The 18725-nt window shown below is 56.7% G+C and overlaps 1 protein-coding gene across 2 annotated transcripts in view; it reads right to left on the reverse strand.

Annotated features, from left to right (window-relative positions):
- ASS1 (argininosuccinate synthase 1) overlaps nt 1-18725 on the reverse strand; it is a 286380-nt gene that overhangs the window by 107053 nt on the left and 160602 nt on the right. For both annotated transcript variants that reach the window (XM_086924816.1, XM_086924817.1), the window contains exon 10: nt 13750-13840. In XM_086924816.1, the coding sequence (XP_086780942.1) occupies nt 13750-13840 (91 nt within the window). The remainder of the gene's footprint in view (nt 1-13749; nt 13841-18725) is intronic.

Raw genomic sequence — 18725 nt, forward strand, 5'->3', positions numbered from 1 at the left:
AGCAGCTTGAGAGGGACAGAGGGGCCTGTGGAGGAGGAAAAAGACCAGGACAGAGGGAGAGGGACAGACAGGCCTGGGAGGGAAGCCAGCAGGACAGACTGCCAGGGACAGACAGGCCTGGGAAGGAAGAGAGCGGGACAGAGTGAGAGGGACAGACAGGCCTGGGAGGGAAGAGAGCTGGACAGACTGCCAGTGACAGACAGGCCTAAGAGGGAAGAGAGCTGGGGAGAGTGAGAGGGACAGACAGGCCTGGGAGGCAAGAGAGTGAGAGTGAAAGGGACAGACAGGCCCTATGTAGGAGGGAAGACAGCAGGACAGACTGCCAGGGACAGACAGGCCTGGGAAGGAAGGGAGCAGGGCAGAGAGGCCTGTGGATGAAGGAAGAGAGCAGGACAGACTGACATGGACAGACAGGTCTGGGAGGGAAGAGAGCAGGGGAGAGTGAGAGGGACAGACAGGCTTGTTGGAGGAGGGAAGAGAGTGGGATAGTGTGAGAGGGACAGACTGGCCTGGGAGGGAAGAGAGCAGGGGAGAGTGAGAGGGACAGACAGGCTTGTTGGAGGAGGGAAGAGAGTGAGATAGTGTGAGAGGGACAGACAGGCCTGGGAGGGAAGAGAGTGAGATAGAGTGAAAGGGACAGACAGGCCTCTGTAGGAGGGAAGGGAGCAGGACAGACTGCCAGGGACAGACAGGCCTGGGAACGAAGAGAGCGGGACGGTGTGAGAGGGACATACAGGCCTGGGAGGGAAGAGAGCAGGGCAGAGTGAGAGGGACAGAGGCCTGTGGATGAAGGAAGAGAGCAGGACAGACTGCCAGGGACAGACAGGCCTGGGAAGGAAGAGAGCGGGACGGTGTGAGAAGGACAGAGGCCCGTTGGTGAAGAATGAGAGCAGGACAGACTGCCAGGGACAGACAGGCCTGGGAGGGGGGCCTCGGTGACAAAGGGCCCCTCCCGCCGTCACGCAGGCAGGGCCCTAAGCGGACCGGACAGATATGAACTGCAAATAACTTCTTAAAAAGGTCTAAGTGACCGCAGCGCCCGAGGGGGGTCGCCGGGCACAATGGGGGTGAGGCAATAAAAGTGCCCCCCCAATCCTGTTGAGGGGCTGTGAAATCGCAGCCGTGCCCCGATCTAATCGAATTACACGCCCGGCCTTTGTGCGCGGCCGGCACCGTCTGTCCCACCAGCCGGGGAGGGTGGGACCGAAGGACAGGCCATGGAACAAGTGGGGGCTCCGAGGGCCCCCCCGGACTGCAACGTCTGTTTCAAAGACATCCCAACACATGCTGCACGTTCCCCGCCCGCCAGCCATGAATGGGGCCCGGGAGGGGCCCCTCATACAAGTGCCACGGAGGGGCGCTCAGCAGCCCCCCGCGGGGTGCTCGGAGGCTAATCCCCCCCATCTGCCCACTCATTACCATTTAGTGGCTATCAGTTGCCAATCAGGGCTGAAAGGGCCTTTTAATGCCCATTATTGCTATTAAATGTAAACCTGGGCAGTTAGGGACCGGAGCCCCCCCCCCTTGCCCCCACATACAGATCACTGTGTCTGCCAGAGCCAGGAGGGGGGGGGGGGGGTCTGGTTTCATCGAGCTCCCAGAAGCGCCAGGACCAGGTTTGAGGAGCTGTGACGCAGCATTGGGGAACACACCGAGCATTTCCATGTGCAGCGCGTATGAGGGTACCGGACAGGGTCGAAAGAGTGAGACAGGACACCAAAGCGAGGCTCGTGGGTGAGGAGTGAGAAGCTGACACCCAGTGTGTGAGACAAGACCCCAAAGCGTGAGGCGTGAGACGCTGACAGCCAATGTGTGAGACAAGACACCAAAGCGTGAGGCGTGAGACGCTGACAGCCAATGTGTGAGACAAGACACCAAAGCGTGAGACGCTGACAGCCAATGTGTGAGACAAGACACCAAAGCGAGGCGTGAGACGCTGACACCCAATGTGTGAGACAGGACACCAAAGCGAGGCTCGTGGGTGAGGAGTGAGACGCTGACACCCAATGTGTGAGACAAGACACCAAAGCGTGAGACGCTGACACCCAATGTGTGAGACAAGACACCAAAGCGTGAGACGCTGACACCCAATGTGTGAGACAAGACACCAAAGCGTGAGGCGTGAGACGCTGACAGCCAATATGTGAGGCAAGACACCAAAGCGTGAGACGCTGACACCCAATGTGTGAGACAAGACACCAAAGCGTGAGGCGTGAGACGCTGACAGCCAATGTGTGAGACAGGACAGCAAAGCGAGGCTCGTGGGTGAGACACTAACAGCCAAAGTGTGAGACAGGACAGCTGAGACAGGACAGCAAAGTGAGGCTCGTGGGTGAGGAGTGAGACGCTGACACCCAATGTGTGAGACTAGACATCAAAGCGTGAAGCGTGAGGCGCTGACAGCCAATCTGAGACAAGACACCAAAGCGTGAGGCGTGAGACGCTGACACCCAACGTGTGAGACAGGACAACAAAGCGTAAGGCGTGAGATGCTGACAGCCAATGTGTGGGACAGGACAGCAAAGCAAGGCTCGTGGGTGAGACACTAACAGCCAAAGTGTGAGACAGGACAGCAAAGCGAGGCTCGTGGGTGAGACACTAACAGCCAAAGTGTGAGACAGGACAGCAAAGTGAGGCTCGTGGGTGAGGAGTGAGACGCTGACACCCAATGTGTGAGACTAGACATCAAAGCGTGAAGCGTGAGGCGCTGACAGCCAATCTGTGAGACAAGACACCAAAGCGTGAGGCGTGAGACGCTGACAACCAATGTGTGAGACAGGACAGCAAAGCAAGGCTCGTAGGTGAGGAGTGAGAGACGCTGACACCCAATGTGTGAGACAAGACCCCAAAGTGTGAGACGCTGACAGCCAATGTATGAGACAGGACAGCAAAGCGTGAGACACTGACACCCAACGTGTGAGACAGGACAACAAAGCATGAGGCGTGAGATGCTGACAGCCAATGTGTGGGACAGGACAGCAAAGCAAGGCTCGTAGGTGAGGAGTGAGAGACGCTGACACCCAATGTGTGAGACAAGACCCCAAAGTGAGAGACGCTGACAGCCAATGTATGAGACAGTACAGCAAAGCGTGAGACACTGACACCCAACGTGTGAGACAGGACAACAAAGCGTGAGGCGTGAGACGCTGACAGCCAATGTGTGAGACAAGACAGCAAAACGAGGCTCGTGGATGAGACGCTAACAGCCAAAGTGTGAGACAGGACAGCAAAACGAGGCTCGTGGGTGAGATGCTAACAGCCAAAGTGTGAGACAGGACAGCAAAGCGAGGCTCGTGGGTAAGGCGTGAGATGCTGACACCCAGTGTATCAGACAGGATACCAAAGCGTGAGACTCGTGGGTGAGGAATGAGATGCTGACAGCCAAAGCGTGACAGGACAGCAAAGCGAGGCTCGTGGGTGAGACGGGAGACGCTGACACCCAACGTGTGAGACAGGACAACAAAGTGTGAGGCGTGAGACGCTGACAGCCAATGTGTGAGACAGGACAGCAAAGCGAGGCTCGTGGGTGAGACGCTTACAGCCAAAGTGTGAGACAGGACTGCAAAGTGAGGCTCGTGGGTGAGACGGGAGACGCGGACACCCAACATGTGAGACAGGACAACAAAGCGTGAGGCGTAAGATGCTGACAGCCAATGTGTGAGACAGGACAGCAAAGCGAGGCTCATGGGTGAGACACTAACAGCCAAAGTGTGAGACAGGACAGCAAAGTGAGGCTCATGGGTGAGACGCTAACAGCCAAAGTGTGAGACAGGAGGTGAGGCATGAGACGCTGACATCCAATGTGTGAGACAGGATAGCAAAGTGATACTCGTGGGTGAGTGGTGGGACGCGCACACCCAGTATGTGAGACATGATACCAAATCGTAAGGCTTGTGAGTGAGGAGTGAGACGCTGACACCCAAAGTGTGAGACAAGAGAGCAAAGCAAGGCTCGTGGGTTAGGCGTGAGATGCTGACACCCAGTGTGTGAGACAGGATACCAAAGCATGAGGCTCGTGAGGGAGGTGTGAGACACTGACAGCCAATGTGTGAGACAGAACAGCAAAGCGAGGCTCGTTGGTGAGGCTTGAGACGCTGACAGCCAATGTGTGAGACAGGACAAGCAAAGCGAGGCTCAAGGGTGAGGCGGGAGACACTGACAGTCAATGTGTGAGACAAGACACCAAAGCGTGAGGCGCGAGATGCTGACAGTCAATGTGTGAGAGAGGACAGCAAAGCGATGTTCGTGGGTGAGGAGTGAGAAGCTAACACCCAATGTGTGAGAAAGGACAGCAAAGAGAGGCTCGTGTGTGAGGCGTGAGATGCTGACACCCAATGAGTGAGACAAGACACCAAAGCGTGAGGATCATGGGTGAGGAGTGAGACGCTGACACTAAATGTGTAAGACAGGACATCAAAGCGGGAGGTGTGAGACACTGAGAGCCAATGTGTGAGACAGGGCGGCAAAGCGAGGCTTGTAGGTGAGGAGTGAGACAATGACACCCAATGTGTGAGACAGGACATCAAAGCGGGAGGTGTGAGACACTGACAGTCAATGTGTGAGACAGGATGGCAAAGCCAGGCTCGTGGGTGAGGCGTGAGACACTGACAGCCAATGTGTGAGACAGGACAGGAAGGCGAGGCTCGTGGGTGAGGCGTGAGACACTGACAGCCAATGTGTGAGACAGGACAGGAAGGCGAGGCTCGTGGGTGAGGCATGAGATGCTGACAGCCAATGTGTGAGACAAGACACCAAAGTGTGAGGCGTGAGACGCTGGCAGCCAATGTGTGAGACAAGACAGTAAAGCGAGGCTCATGGGTGAGGAGTGAGACGCTGACACCCAATGTGTGAGACAGCAAAGCAAGGCTCATGGGTGAGGCGTGAGATGCTGGCACCCAATGTGTGAGACAGGACAGCAAAGCGTGAGGATCATGGGTGAGGAGTGAAACGCTGACACAGTGTGGGAGACAGGACACCAAAGCCTGAGGCTCGTGGATGAGGAGTGAGACGCTGACACCGAATGTGATAGACAAGACACCAAAGCATGAGGCGTGATACGCTGACAGCCAATGTGTGAGCCAGGACAGCAAAGTGAGGCTTGTGGGTGAGGAGTGAGACACTGACACCTAATGTGTGAAACAGGACAGCAAATCAAGACTCGTGGTTTGAGGCGTGAGATGCTGATACCCAATGTGTGAGACAGGAAACCAAAGTGTGAGGCTCTTGGATGAGGCGTGAGACGCTGACACCCAATGTGTGAGACAAGACAACAAAGTGTAAGGCGTGAGATGCTGACAGCCAATGTGTGAGACAGGACAGCAAAGTGAGGCTCGTGGGTGAGGTGCGAGATGCTGACAGCCAATATGTGAGACAAGACAGCAAAGCGATGCTCGTGGGTGAGCCGTGAGCCACTGACAGCCAATGTGTGAGACAGGAAAGCAAAGCGAGGCTCGTGGGTGAGGAGTGACACGCTGACACCCAATGTGTGAGACAGGACAGCAAAGCGAGGCTCATGGGTGAGGCTTGAGATGCTGACACCCAATGTGTGAGACAGGACACCATAGTGTGAGGTGTGAGATGCTGACAGCCAATGTGTGAGACAGGGCAGCAATGCATTGCTTGTCGGCGAGGCGTGAGGAGCTGACAGCCAATGTGTGAGACAGGACACCAAAGCATGAGGCTCATGGATGAGGCGTGAGATACTGACAGCCAATATGTGAGACAGGACAGCAAAGCGAGGCTCGTGGGTGAGGAGTGAGACGCTGACACCCAATGTGTGCGACAAGACACCAAAGCTGAGGCTTGTGGATGAGGAGTGAGACGCTGACCCCCAATGTGTGAGACAAGACAGCAAAGCATGAGGCATGAGACGCTGACAGCCAATCTAGACGACAGGACAGCAAAGCCAGGCTCATGGGTGAGGAGTGAGTTGCTGACAGTTAATGTGTGAGACAAGACAGCAAAGCGAGTCTCGTGGGTGAGGCGTGAGATGCTGTCAGCCAAAGTGTGAGACAGGACAGCAAAGCCAGGCTCGTGGGTGAGGCGTGAGATGCTGACAGCCAATGAGTGGCTCGCGGGTGAGGCGTGAGTTGCTGAATGAATGAATGATTATGTAATTGTATAGCGCATGGCTACCCGGGGGCATCCCAGCCTATGTGTGAGACAGGACAGCAAAGCGAGGCTCGTGGGTGAGGCGTGAGACGCTGACACCCATGTGTGAGACAGGACACCAAAATGTGAAGCTCGTGGATGAGGAGTGAGACGCTGACACCCAATATGTGAGACAGGACACCAAAGCGTGAGGCTCGTGGATGAGGAGTGAGGCGCAGACACCCAATGTGTGAGACAGGACACCAAAGTGTGAGGCTCGTGGATGAGTAGTGAGATGCTGACACCCTATGTGTCAGACTAGACACCAAAGTGTGAGACGCTGACAGCCAAATGTATGAGACAGGACAGTAAAGCGAGGCTCGTGGGTGAGGAGTGAGACGCTGACACCCAATGTGTGGGACAGGACACCAAAGCGTGAGGCTCGTGGATGAGGAGTGAGACGCTGACACACAATGTATGAGACAAGATAGCAAAGCGTGAGGCGTGAGGTGTGAGACGCTGAAACCCAGTGTGTTTGAAGGGACAGCAAAGCGAGGCTCGTGGCAGAATGTTAAATTTGGGAATTTGGGTGCAGAGTGCTGGAGATTGGTACATAATGCTAAATTTGTGTGCTGAGTACTGAGATCAGTGCAGAATGTTACACTTGGTGGTAGATCAATGGAGATCGGTGCAGAAAGTCAGTTGCATATGGCACGATTGAGATCAATGTAGAATGTTTCATTTGCATGTAGAGTTATAGAGATCGATGCAGAATGATACATTTGGGTGCAGAGCGATTGAGATCGATGCAGATTGTTACATTTGGGTGCAGAGCGATTAAGATCTATGCAGAATGTTACATTTGGGTGCAGAGCGATTGAGATCGATGCAGATTGTTACATTTGGGTGCAGAGCGATTAAGATCTATGCAGAATGTTACATTTGGGTGCTGAGCGATTGAGATCGATGCAGATTGTTACATTTGGGTGCAGAGCGATTAAGATCGATGCAGATTGTTACATTTGGGTGCAGAGCGATTAAGATCGATGCAGATTGTTACATTTGGGTGCAGAGCGATTAAGATCTATGCAGAATGTTACATTTGGGTGCTGAGCGATTGAGATCGATGCAGATTGTTACATTTGGGTGCAGAGCGATTAAGATCGATGCAGATTGTTACATTTGGGTGCAGAGCGATTAAGATCTATGCAGAATGTTACATTTGGGTGCTGAGCGATTGAGATCGATGCAGATTGTTACATTTGGGTGCAGAGCGATTAAGATCTATGCAGAATGTTACATTTGGGTGCTGAGCGATTGAGATCGATGCAGATTGTTACATTTGGGTGCAGAGCGATTGAGATTGATGCAGAATATTACATTTGGGTGCAGAGTGATTGAGATCGATGCTGAATATTACATTTGGGGCCTGATTCTGATGCGGGTTGGAAAGCTTCCCGACCGAATCGGTTTGGAAATTGTTTCCAACCCACTGTGATCGGGAGAGTCCAACCGATGGAGTACGATGCATCCGGATGCTTCCAGATACCATTTGGTTGGACTCCTATTGACTCCAATGGAAGTATTCGTTCCTAACGCATCATAATTGGGCCCTGGGTCCGGAAGACACGTTCCCGATCCGATTTTGAAGGAGCAAATGCCGTTAGGAGGCCTTCCTAACTGCATCAAAATCAGGCCCTAGGTGGGAATGCTTTCCTAACCGCATCAGAATCAGGCCCCAAGTTGTAGATTGATAGTAATTGGCACGGAATGTTACAATTGGGTGTAGAAGAAATAGGGAGAGGTGCAGAGTGTTACAATTGGGTGTAGAGCAATAGAGATTGGTGCAGAATGTAACATTTTGGGGTAGAGCGATATGGAGTGGTGCAGAATGATACATACTCGGCATACGGACATCTGCAGGTGTAGAAAGAGAAGTATCAGTACAGATCCACACGTGTTAATGGAACAGGACAATTATCAGTGCAAGGGGGCTTCTGTCAGAGAAAAGCCATAGATATATGTGCAGCAGAGAGGTCACTTGCCTATGCATAGCCACAGGTGTGGATGTAAAGCAAAACATATCATTTCGAAGCACCACGCGTCAGTGCAAGCGGCATGCGTTCAAAGTGACAAGCATCAGTGCAAGAGCATGAATCAATGCACAGTGATCTGAATCACTGAAGATCGACAGGAGTCGGCGCTGAGCAACAGGTGCCGAGCAGAGCAAAAGGTGTTTAGAGTGACACGCATCAGTGCAAGGAGACATGAACTAGTGCACAATGATAGGAATCAGTGCACAGTGATACGAATCAGTGCACAGTGATAGGAGTCAGTGCCGATAGACAGATACTGGTGCAGAGGTACTTCTGAGCAGGGCAACAGGCATGCACACTGAAGTATCAGTGCAACGAGACATTTATCAGTGCACAGTGATACGCACTAGTGCACAGTGATACGAGTGAGTGCAGCTACTGTTGCAGTACTACAGCTGTCTGTGCAGGGCAGCTGGCATGCAGAGTGATCTATCAGTACAAAGAGACAGGAATAAGTGCACAGTGATACTAATCAGTGCAGATTGACAGATAGTGGTGCAGAGCGACAGATGTCTGTGCAGGGCAAGAGGTGCGCAGAGTGATGTATAAGTGCAAGCAGGCATGAATCAGTGCAAGCAGGCATGAATCAGTGCACAGTGATACGGATCAGTGCACAGTGATACCAGTCGGTGCAGATCGACAGATTTGGGTGTGGAGTAACAAGTGTCTGTGCAGGGCAACAGTTGGGCACAGTGATGTATCAGTGCAAAGAGATAGGAATCAGTGCACAGTGATACGAATCAGTACAGATCGACAGCTACTGGTGCAGAGCAATATGTGTCTGTGCAGGGCATCAGGTGGGCAGAGGGATGTATCAGTTAAAGGAGAAAAGGAGACATGAATTAGTGCACATTGATACGAATCAGTTCATATCGACAGATGCTGGTAGAGAATGGCAGGTGTCTGTGCAGGGCAACAGGCATGCAGAGTGATATATCAGTGCAAGGAGACACGGATCAGTGCACAGTCATACAAATCAGTGCAGATTGATAGATACTGGCGAAGAGCGACAGGTGACTGTGCAGGACAAAAAGCATTCACAGTGATGTATCAGTGCAAGGAGACACGAATCAGTGCACAGTCATACAAATCAGTGCATATCAATAGATTCTGGTGCAGAGCGTCAGGTGTCTGTGCAGCGCAACGGGTGTGCAGAGTGATGTATCAGTACAAGGAGGCATGGATCAGTGCACAGTGAAACGAGTCAGGAGACAGGAATCAGTGCACAGTGACACGAATCAGTGCAGATCGATAGGGACTGTGCAGAGCGACAGGTGTCGTTGCTGGCCAGAATGTGTCTGTGCAGAGAAGCAGGTGTGCAGAGTGATAAATAGCAGTGCAAGGAGCCGTGAATCAGTACTACAAATCAGTGTAGGTGGACAGAGATTGGTGCAGAGCAACAGGAATCAGTGTAGATCATTAAGTAGCAAAGCGGAAGGACATGCAGTGCAACACACAGTACAGCATGAAAGATGTGCATGCAGACGACAGGTATTGGTGCACAGCGATGCGTGTTAGTGCATCCTGTGGGATAGTATGGACTGAGGGGTAGTTCTACCCTGAGGCTAGTGTATCTTGAATGAGAGGAATGAGTCACGGGTGCGCACTAAGTGACATTTGTGCCTTGAGAAAGGTGTGTGATGAGTCACAGGTGTGTGCTGAGTGGCAGGTGTACACTGAGTGACAGGTGAGTGCTGAATCACAGGTGAGTGCCGAGTCACAGATGTGCCGTGAATCACAGGTGTGCCTTAAGTCACAGGTGTGTATTGAGTCATAAGTGAGCCCACAGACACAGGTGTGCCCTGAATCACAGATGTGCCCTGAGACACAGGTGTGCCCTGAGTCACAGGTGTGTTCTAGGTCACACGTGTGTTCTAGGTCACACGTGTGTTCTGGGTCACGGGTGTGCGCTGAGCCACGGGTGTGCGCTGAGCCACGGGTGTGCGCTGAGTCACGGGTGTGCGCTGAGTCACGGGTGTGCGCTGAGTCACGGGTGTGCGCTGAGTCATAGGTGCGTGCTGAGTCACAGGTGTGCCCTGATTCACTGGTCTGTGTTGAGTTACAATGTGCCCTGTGTCACAGATGTACCCTGAGTCAATGGTGTGTGCTGAATCACAGGTGTACCCTAAATTACAGGTGTGTGTTGAGTCACAGCTGTGCCCTGAGGCACATGTGTGTGCTGGGTCACAGGTGTGTGTTGAGTCACAAATGTGCCCTGAGTCACAGGTGTGCCTTGAGTCACAGGTGTGCCTTGAGTCACAGGTGTGCCTTGAGTCACAGGTGTGCCCTGAGACACGTGTGTGCTGGGTCACAGTTGTGTGTTGAGTCACAGGTGTGCCCTGGTTCACAGGAGTGCGCTCAGTCACAGGTGTGCCCTGGGTCACAGGTGTGCGCTGAGTCACAGGTGCGCGCTGAGTCACAGGTGCGCGCTGGGTCACAGGTGTGCCCTGGGTCACAGGTGCGCCCTGGGTCACAGGTGCGCCCTGGGTCACAGGTGCGCGCTGGGTCACAGGTGCGCGCTGGGTCACAGGTGCGCGCTGGGTCACAGGTGCGCGCTGGGTCACAGGTGCGCCCTGAGTCACAGGTGTGCCCTGAGTCACAGGTGTGCCCTGAGTCACAGGTGTGCCCTGAGTCACAGGTGCGCGCTGGGTCACAGGTGTGCCCTGGGTCACAGGTGCGCGCTGGGTCACAGGTGTGCCCTGAGTCACAGGTGTGCCCTGAGTCACAGGTGTGCCCTGAGTCACTGCTTTGCCGAGTCACAGGTGTGTGCTGAGTCATCGCTGTGCTGAGTCACAGGTGTGTGCTGAGTCACTGCTCTGCTGAGTCACAGGTTTGTGCTGAGTCACAGGTGTGCGCTGAGCCACAGGTGTGTGCTGGGTCACAGGTGTGTGCTGGGTCACAGGTGCGTGCTGGGTCACAGGTGTGTGTTGAGTCACAAATGTGCCCTGAGTCACAGGTGTGCCTTGAGTCACAGGTGTGCCTTGAGTCACAGGTGTGCCTTGAGTCACAGGTGTGCCCTGGGTCACAGGTGTGCGCTGGGTCACAGGTGTGCCCTGGGTCACAGGTGCGCCCTGGGTCACAGGTGCGCCCTGGGTCACAGGTGCGCCCTGGGTCACAGGTGCGCCCTGGGTCACAGGTGCGCGCTGGGTCACAGGTGCGCGCTGGGTCACAGGTGTGCCCTGAGTCACAGGTGTGCCCTGAGTCACAGGTGTGCCCTGAGTCACAGGTGCGCCCTGAGTCACAGGTGTGCCCTGGGTCACAGGTGCGCGCTGGGTCACAGGTGTGCCCTGGGTCACAGGTGCGCCCTGGGTCACAGGTGCGCGCTGGGTCACAGGTGTGCCCTGAGTCACAGGTGTGCCCTGAGTCACTGCTTTGCCGAGTCACAGGTGTGTGCTGAGTCATCGCTGTGCTGAGTCACAGGTGTGTGCTGAGTCACTGCTCTGCTGAGTCACAGGTTTGTGCTGAGTCACAGGTGTGCGCTGAGCCACAGGTGTGTGCTGAGCCACAGGTGTGTGCTGAGCCACAGGTGTGTGCTGGGTCACAGGTGTGTGCTGGGTCACAGGTGCGTGCTGGGTCACAGGTGCGTGCTGGGTCACAGGTGCGCCCTGAGTCACAGGTGTGTGCTGAGTCACAGGTGTGTGCTGAGTCACAGGTGTGTGCGGAGTCACCGCTGTGCTGAGTCACAGGTGTGTGCTGAGTCACCGCTGTGCTGAGTCACAGGTGTGTGCTGAGTCACCGCTATGCTGAGTCACAGGTGTGCGCTGAGTCACCGCTGTGCCTTGAGTCACAGGTGTGCGCTGAGTCACCGCTGTGCCTTGAGTCACAGGTGTGCGCTGAGTCACCGCTGTGCCTTGAGTCACAGGTGTGCGCTGAGTCACCGCTGTGCCTTGAGTCACAGGTGTGCGCTGAGTCACCGCTGTGCTGAGTCACAGGTGTGTGCTGAGTCACCGCTGTGCTGAGTCACAGGTGTGTGCTGAGTCACCGCTATGCTGAGTCACAGGTGTGCGCTGAGTCACCGCTGTGCCTTGAGTCACAGGTGTGCGCTGAGTCACCGCTGTGCCTTGAGTCACAGGTGTGCGCTGAGTCACCGCTGTGCCTTGAGTCACAGGTGTGCGCTGAGTCACCGCTGTGCCTTGAGTCACAGGTGTGCGCTGAGTCACCGCTGTGCCTTGAGTCACAGGTGTGTGCTGAGTCACAGCTGTGCCTTGAGTCACCGCTGTGCCTTGAGTCACAGGTGTGCGCTGAGTCACCGCTGTGCCTTGAGTCACAGGTGTGCGCTGAGCCACCGCTGTGCCTTGAGTCACAGGTGTGTGCTGAGTCACAGCTGTGTCTTGAGTCACAGGTGTGTGCTGAGTCATCGCTGTGCCTTGAGTCACAGGTGTGTGCTGAGTCACCACTGTGCCTTGAGTCACAGGTGTGTGGTGAGCCACCGCTGTCTCTTGAGTCACAGGTGTGTGGTGAGCCACCGCTGTCTCTTGAGTCACAGGTGTGTGCTGAGTCACAGCTGTCTCTTGAGTCACAGGTGTGTGCTGAGTCACAGCTGTCTCTTGAGTCACAGGTGTGTGCTGAGTCACCACTGTGCCTTGAGTCACTGGTGTGTGCTGAGTCACCGCTGTGCCTTGAGTCACAGGTGTGTGCTGAGTCACCACTGTGCCTTGAGTCACAGGTGTGTGCTGAGTCACCACTGTGCCTTGAGTCACAGGTGTGTGCTGAGTCACCACTGTGCCTTGAGTCACAGGTGTGTGCTGAGTCACCACTGTGCCTTGAGTCACAGGTGTGTGCTGAGTCACCGCTGTGCCTTGAGTCACAGGTGTGTGGTGAGTCACCGCTGTGCCTTGAGTCACAGGTGTGTGGTGAGTCGCCGCTGTGCCTAGAGTCACAGGTGTGTGCTGAGTCGCCGCTGTGCCCTGAGTCACAGACTCACCGGTATGGCTGAGTCACCGATGTGCCGAGTCACAGGTGTGTGCTGAGTCACCGCTGTGCCGAGTCACAGGTGTGTGCTGAGTCACCGCTGTGCCGAGTCACAGGTGTATGCTGAGTCACCGCTGTGCCGAGTCACAGGTGTGTGCTGAGTCACCGCGGTGCCTTGAGTCACAGATGTGTGGTGAGTCACCGCTGTGCCTTGAGTCACAGGTGTGTGCCGAGTCACAGGTGTGTGGTGAGTCACCACTGTGCCTTGAGTCACAGGTGTGTGGTGAGTCACCGCTGTGCCTTGAGTCACAGGTGTGTGCCGAGTCACAGGTGTGTGCTGAGTCACCGCTGTGCCCTGAGTCAAAGGTGTGTGCTGACTGCTGAGTCACCGCTGTGCCCTGAGTCAAAGGTGTGTGCTGACTGCTGAGTCACCGCTGTGCCGAGTCACAGGTGTGTGCTGAGTCACATGTGTGTGCTAGGAAACAGGTGTGTGCTGAGTCACAGGTGTGTGCTGAGTCACCGCTGTATGCTGAGTCACAGGCGGGTGCTGAGTCACAGGTGGGTGCTGAGTCACAGGTGTGCATGAGTGGCAGGAATGCCCCGAGTGACTGGCACACCCTGGGTGCCAGCCTGTAGTGTCCTGTGGCCTCACCTTTCTTGAACTCGATCTCCAGTTCGTCGGGGGTGTCGGGGGCCTTTCGGGGGTCCGTCGTCTTGGTGTAGAGACTCTGAGGCGCGTGCGTCTGTGAGAAAACAAGAGAAGGCGGTGAGGGAATACGTGAACATGTTGTATTGTCAATGCTTTCCTACCACAGACGAGGCATTGAAGCGCTTATGCAACCAGGATACAGCAGAGAGGCCATTAGCAACAGCAGAGAGGCCTCCAGGAGCGGAGGGGAACCCATCATGAGCAGCACGGGGGCCACCTGGAGCGGCAGAGAAACCACCCCGGGCAGCAGAGAGGCCATCGAAAGCAGCAGAGAGGCCCCTCGAGCAGCAGAGAGGCCACCTCGAGCAGCAGAGAGGCCACCTCGGGCGGCAGAGAGGCCACCTCGGGCGGCAGAGAGGCCACCTCGGGCGGCAGAGAGGCCACCTCGGGCAGCAGAGAGGCCACCTCGGGCAGCAGAGAAGCCACCTCGGGCAGCAGAGAAGCCACCTCGAGCAGCAGCAGAGAGGCCCCTCGGGCAGCAGAGAGGCCACCTCGGGCAGCTGAGAGGCCACCTCGGGCAGCAGAGAGGCCACCTCGAGCAGCGGCAGAGAGGCCACCTCGAGCAGCAGCAGAGAGGCCCCTCGAGCAGCAGCAGAGAGGCCATCGTGAGCAGCAGAGAGGCCACCTCGGGCAGCAGAGAGGCCCCTCGAGCAGCAGCAGAGAGGCCATCGTGAGCAGCAGAGAGGCCCCTCGAGTAGCAGAGAGGCCACCTCGAGCAGCAGAGAGGCCGCCTCGTGCAGGAGAGAGGCCGCCTCGAGCAGCAGAGAGGCCACCTCGAGCAGGAGAGAGGCCCCTCGGGCAGCAGAGAGGCCATCGTGAGCAGCAGAGAGGCCACCTCGAGCTGCAGAGAGGCCACCTCGAGCTGCAGAGAGGCCCCCCGAGCAGCAGAGAGGCCCCCCGAGCAGCAGAGAGGCCACCTCGAGCTGCAGAGAGGCCACCTCGAGCTGCAGAGAGGCCACCTCGAGCTGCAGAGAGGCCCCCCGAGCAGCAGAGAGGCCACCTCGAGCTGCAGAGAGGCCACCTCGAGCTGCAGAGAGGCCCCCCGAGCAGCAGAGAGGCCACCTCGAGCTGCAGAGAGGCCCCTCGAGCTGCAGAGAGGCCCCCCGAGCAGCAGAGAGGCCACCTCGAGCTGCAGAGAGGCCCCTCTGGCAGCAGAGAGGCCACCTCGAGCTGCAGAGAGGCCACCTCGAGCTGCAGAGAGGCCCCCCGAGCAGCAGAGAGGCCACCTCGAGCAGCAGAGAGGCCACCTCGGGCAGCAGAGAGGCCACCTCGAGCAGCAGAGAGGCCATCGTGCGCAGCAGAGAGGCCACCTCGGGCAGCAGAGAGGCCACCTCGAGCAGCAGAGAGGCCACCTCGGGCAGCAGAGAGGCCACCTCGAGCAGCAGAGAGGCCACCTCGAGCAGCAGAGAGGCCACCTCGGGCAGCAGACAACAAATGTGTCCCAGCTGCGGCTGAAACGCTTGTGACCCACCTGCTATTATGTTGTGAGTTTGCATTTGCTCCACGCATTAACCTGACGCGTTGTGAAATGTACTGACTCATAAACACTGTAATGTAAACTTTATCGTAATTTCTATTAAGTTAAAATTAGAACACGTCCCTTGACGCTGCAGCACGTTCAGTGCGCAAAGCGAGTCCCCCTCCATCCTCAACGTGTGTGAACAGCGCCACCCAGTGGGGGCTGACAGACACTGCGTCAGAGGGAAGCCCCAGCCCGCTCCATGCCCGCCCCTAATGCCCGCCCTCCTGGTGCCCTGTGGTGCCCTCTGGTGCAGCCCCAGCCCGCTCCATTCCCGCCCCTCATCCCCGCCCTCTTGGTGCTCATCCTGGTGCAGCCCCTCTATGCCCACCCCTCCTGGTGCCCCGCGGAGCCCTCTGGGGATGCCCTTCCGTGCCCACCCCTCCTAGTGCCCCCTCCATGCCCACCCTCCTGGTGCTCCGTGGTGCCCCCTGGTGCAGCCCTTCCATGCCCGCCCCTCCTGGTGCAGCCTCTCCATGCCTGCGCTCCTGGTGCAGCCCTTCCTGGTGCCCGCGGTGTCCTCTGGTGCAGCCCCTCCATGCCTGCCCTCCTGGTGCAGCCCCTCCATGCCTGCCCTCCTGGTGCAGCCCCTCCATGCCCGCCCCTCCTGGTGCCCGCGGTGTCCTCTGGTGCAGCCCCTCCATGCCTGCCCTCCTGGTGCAGCCCCTCCATGCCCGCCCCTCCTGGTGCCCGCGGTGTCCTCTGGTGCAGCCCCTCCATGCCTGCCCTCCTGGTGCAGCCCCTCCATGCCTGCCCTCCTGGTGCAGCCCCTCCATGCCCGCCCCTCCTGGTGCCCGCGGTGTCCTCTGGTGCAGCCCCTCCATGCCTGCGCTCCTGGTGCAGTCCCTCCATGCCCGCCCCTCCTGGTGCCCGCGGTGTCCTCTGGTGCAGCCCCTCCATGCCCGCCCCTCCTGGTGCCCTCTGGTGCAGCCCCTCCATGCCCGCCCCTCCTGGTGCCCGCGGTGTCCTCTAGTGCAGCCCCTCCATGCCTGCCCTCCTGGTGCAGTCCCTCCATGCCCGCCCTCCTGGTGCCCCGTGAAGCCCTCTGTTTCAGCCCCTCCATGCCCGCCCTCCAGGTGCCCCTCCTGATGCAACCCCTCCCGTTCCAAAAGCGGTCACTGATGAACGCGGCAGTGCACAGATGACCGAGGAATAAATGGCCAGGAGCACGGGCGCCTCCAGTACTGGCAGTGCCTGCTGAAAGACTCCAGTACTGCCAGTGCCTGTTGAATGACCCCAGTGCCTGTTGAATGACCCCAGTGCCTGCTGAATGACTCCAGTGCCTGCTGAATGACTCCAGTGCCTGCTGAAAGACTCCAGTGCCTGCTGAAAGACTCCAGTGCCTGCTGAAAGACTCCAGTGCCTGCCAGTGCCTGCTGAAAGACTCCAGTGCCTGCTGAAAGACTCCAGTACTGGCATTGCCTCCTGAAAGACTCCAGTACTGCCAGTGCCTGTTGAATGATCCCAGTGCCTGCTGAATGACCCCAGTGACCCCAGTGCCTGCTGAAAGACTCCAGTGCCTGCTGAAAGACTCCAGTGCCTGCTGAAAGACTCCAGTGCCTGCTGAAAGACTCCAGTACTGCCAGTGCCTCCTGAAAGACTCCAGTACTGCCAGTGCCTGTTGAATGACCCCAGCGCCTGCTGAATGACCCCAGTGACCCCAGTGCCTGCTGAAAGACTCCAGTGCCTGCTGAAAGACTCCAGTGCCTGCTGAAAGACTCCAGTGCCTGCTGAAAGACTCCAGTGCCTGCTGAAAGACTCCAGTACTGGCAGTGCCTCCTGAAAGACTCCAGTACTGCCAGTGCCTGTTGAATGACCCCAGTGCCTGCTGAATGACCCCAGTGACCCCAGTGCCTGCTGAAAGACTCCAGTGCCTGCTGAAAGACTCCAGTGCCTGCTGAAAGACTCCAGTACTGGCAGTGCCTCCTGAAAGACTCCAGTACTGCCAGTGCCTGTTGAATGACCCCAGTGCCTGCTGAAGGACCCCAGTGACTGCTGAAAGACTCCAGTGACTGCTGAAAGACTCCAGTGCCTGCTGAAAGACTCCAGTGCTGGAAGTGCCTGCTGAAAGACTCCAGTACTGGCAGTGCCTCCTGAAAGACTCCAGTACTGCCAGTGCCTGTTGAATGACCCCAGTGCCTGCTGAAAGACTCCAGTGCCTGCTGAAAGACTCCAGTGCCTGCTGAAAGACTCCAGTGCCTGCTGAAAGACTCCAGTACTGGCAGTGCCTCCTGAAAGACTCCAGTACTGCCAGTGCCTGTTGAATGACCCCAGTGCCTGCTGAATGACCCCAGTGACCCCAGTGCCTGCTGAAAGACTCCAGTGCCTGCTGAAAGACTCCAGTGCCTGCTGAAGGACTCCAGTGCCTGCTGAAGGACTCCAGTACTGGCAGTGCCTGCTGAAAGACTCCAGTACTGGAAGTGCCTGCTGAAAGACTCCAGTACTGGAAGTGCCTGCTGAAAGACTCCAGTACTGGAAGTGCCTCCTGAAAGACTCCAGTACTGCCAGTGCCTGTTGAATGACCCCAGTGCCTGCTGAATGACCCCAGTGACCCCAGTGCCTGCTGAAAGACTCCAGTGCCTGCTGAAAGACTCCAGTGCCTGCTGAAAGACTCCAGTACTGGCAGTGCCTCCTGAAAGACTCCAGTACTGCCAGTGCCTGTTGAATGACCACAGCGCCTGCTGAAGGACTCCAGTGCCTGCTGAAAGACTCCAGTGCCTGCTGAAAGACTCCAGTGCCTGCTGAAAGACTCCAGTGCCTGCTGAAAGACTCCAGTGCCTGCTGAAAGACTCCAGTGCCTGCTGAAAGACTCCAGTGCCTGCTGAAAGACTCCAGTGCCTGCTGAAAGACTCCAGTGCCTGCTGAAAGACTCCAGTGCCTGCTGAAAGACTCCAGTGCCTGCTGAAAGACTCCAGTGCCTGCTGAAAGACTCCAGTGCCTGCTGAAGGACTCCAGTGCCTGCTGAAGGACTCCAGTGCCTGCTGAAGGACTCCAGTGCCTGCTGAAGGACTCCAGTGCCTGCTGAAGGACTCCAGTGCCTGCTGAAGGACTCCAGTGCCTGCTGAAGGACTCCAGTACTGGCAGTGCCTGCTGAAAGACTCCAGTACTGGCAGTGCCTGCTGAATGACCCCAGTGCCTGCTGAATGACTCCAGTGTCTGCTGAATCACTCCAATACCTGCTGGTGGCCCCAGTTCCTGCTAGTATCCTCAGTGACCGCTGTGGGTCCCAGTACCTGCTGATGTCCCCAGTGACCGCTGCAGTGACAGTACCTGCTGATGCTCCAGTCCCTGCTGGTGTCCCCAGTACTTGCTGGTGACCTCAGTGACCGCTGTGGGTCCCAGTACTTGCTGGTGTCCCCACGAAAAGCTATGGGTCCCAGTACCTGCTGGCGTTCACAGT

Source organism: Lissotriton vulgaris, chromosome 5, assembly GCF_964263255.1.
Source record: "Lissotriton vulgaris chromosome 5, aLisVul1.2, whole genome shotgun sequence".
NCBI classification, from domain to species: domain Eukaryota; kingdom Metazoa; phylum Chordata; class Amphibia; order Caudata; family Salamandridae; genus Lissotriton; species Lissotriton vulgaris.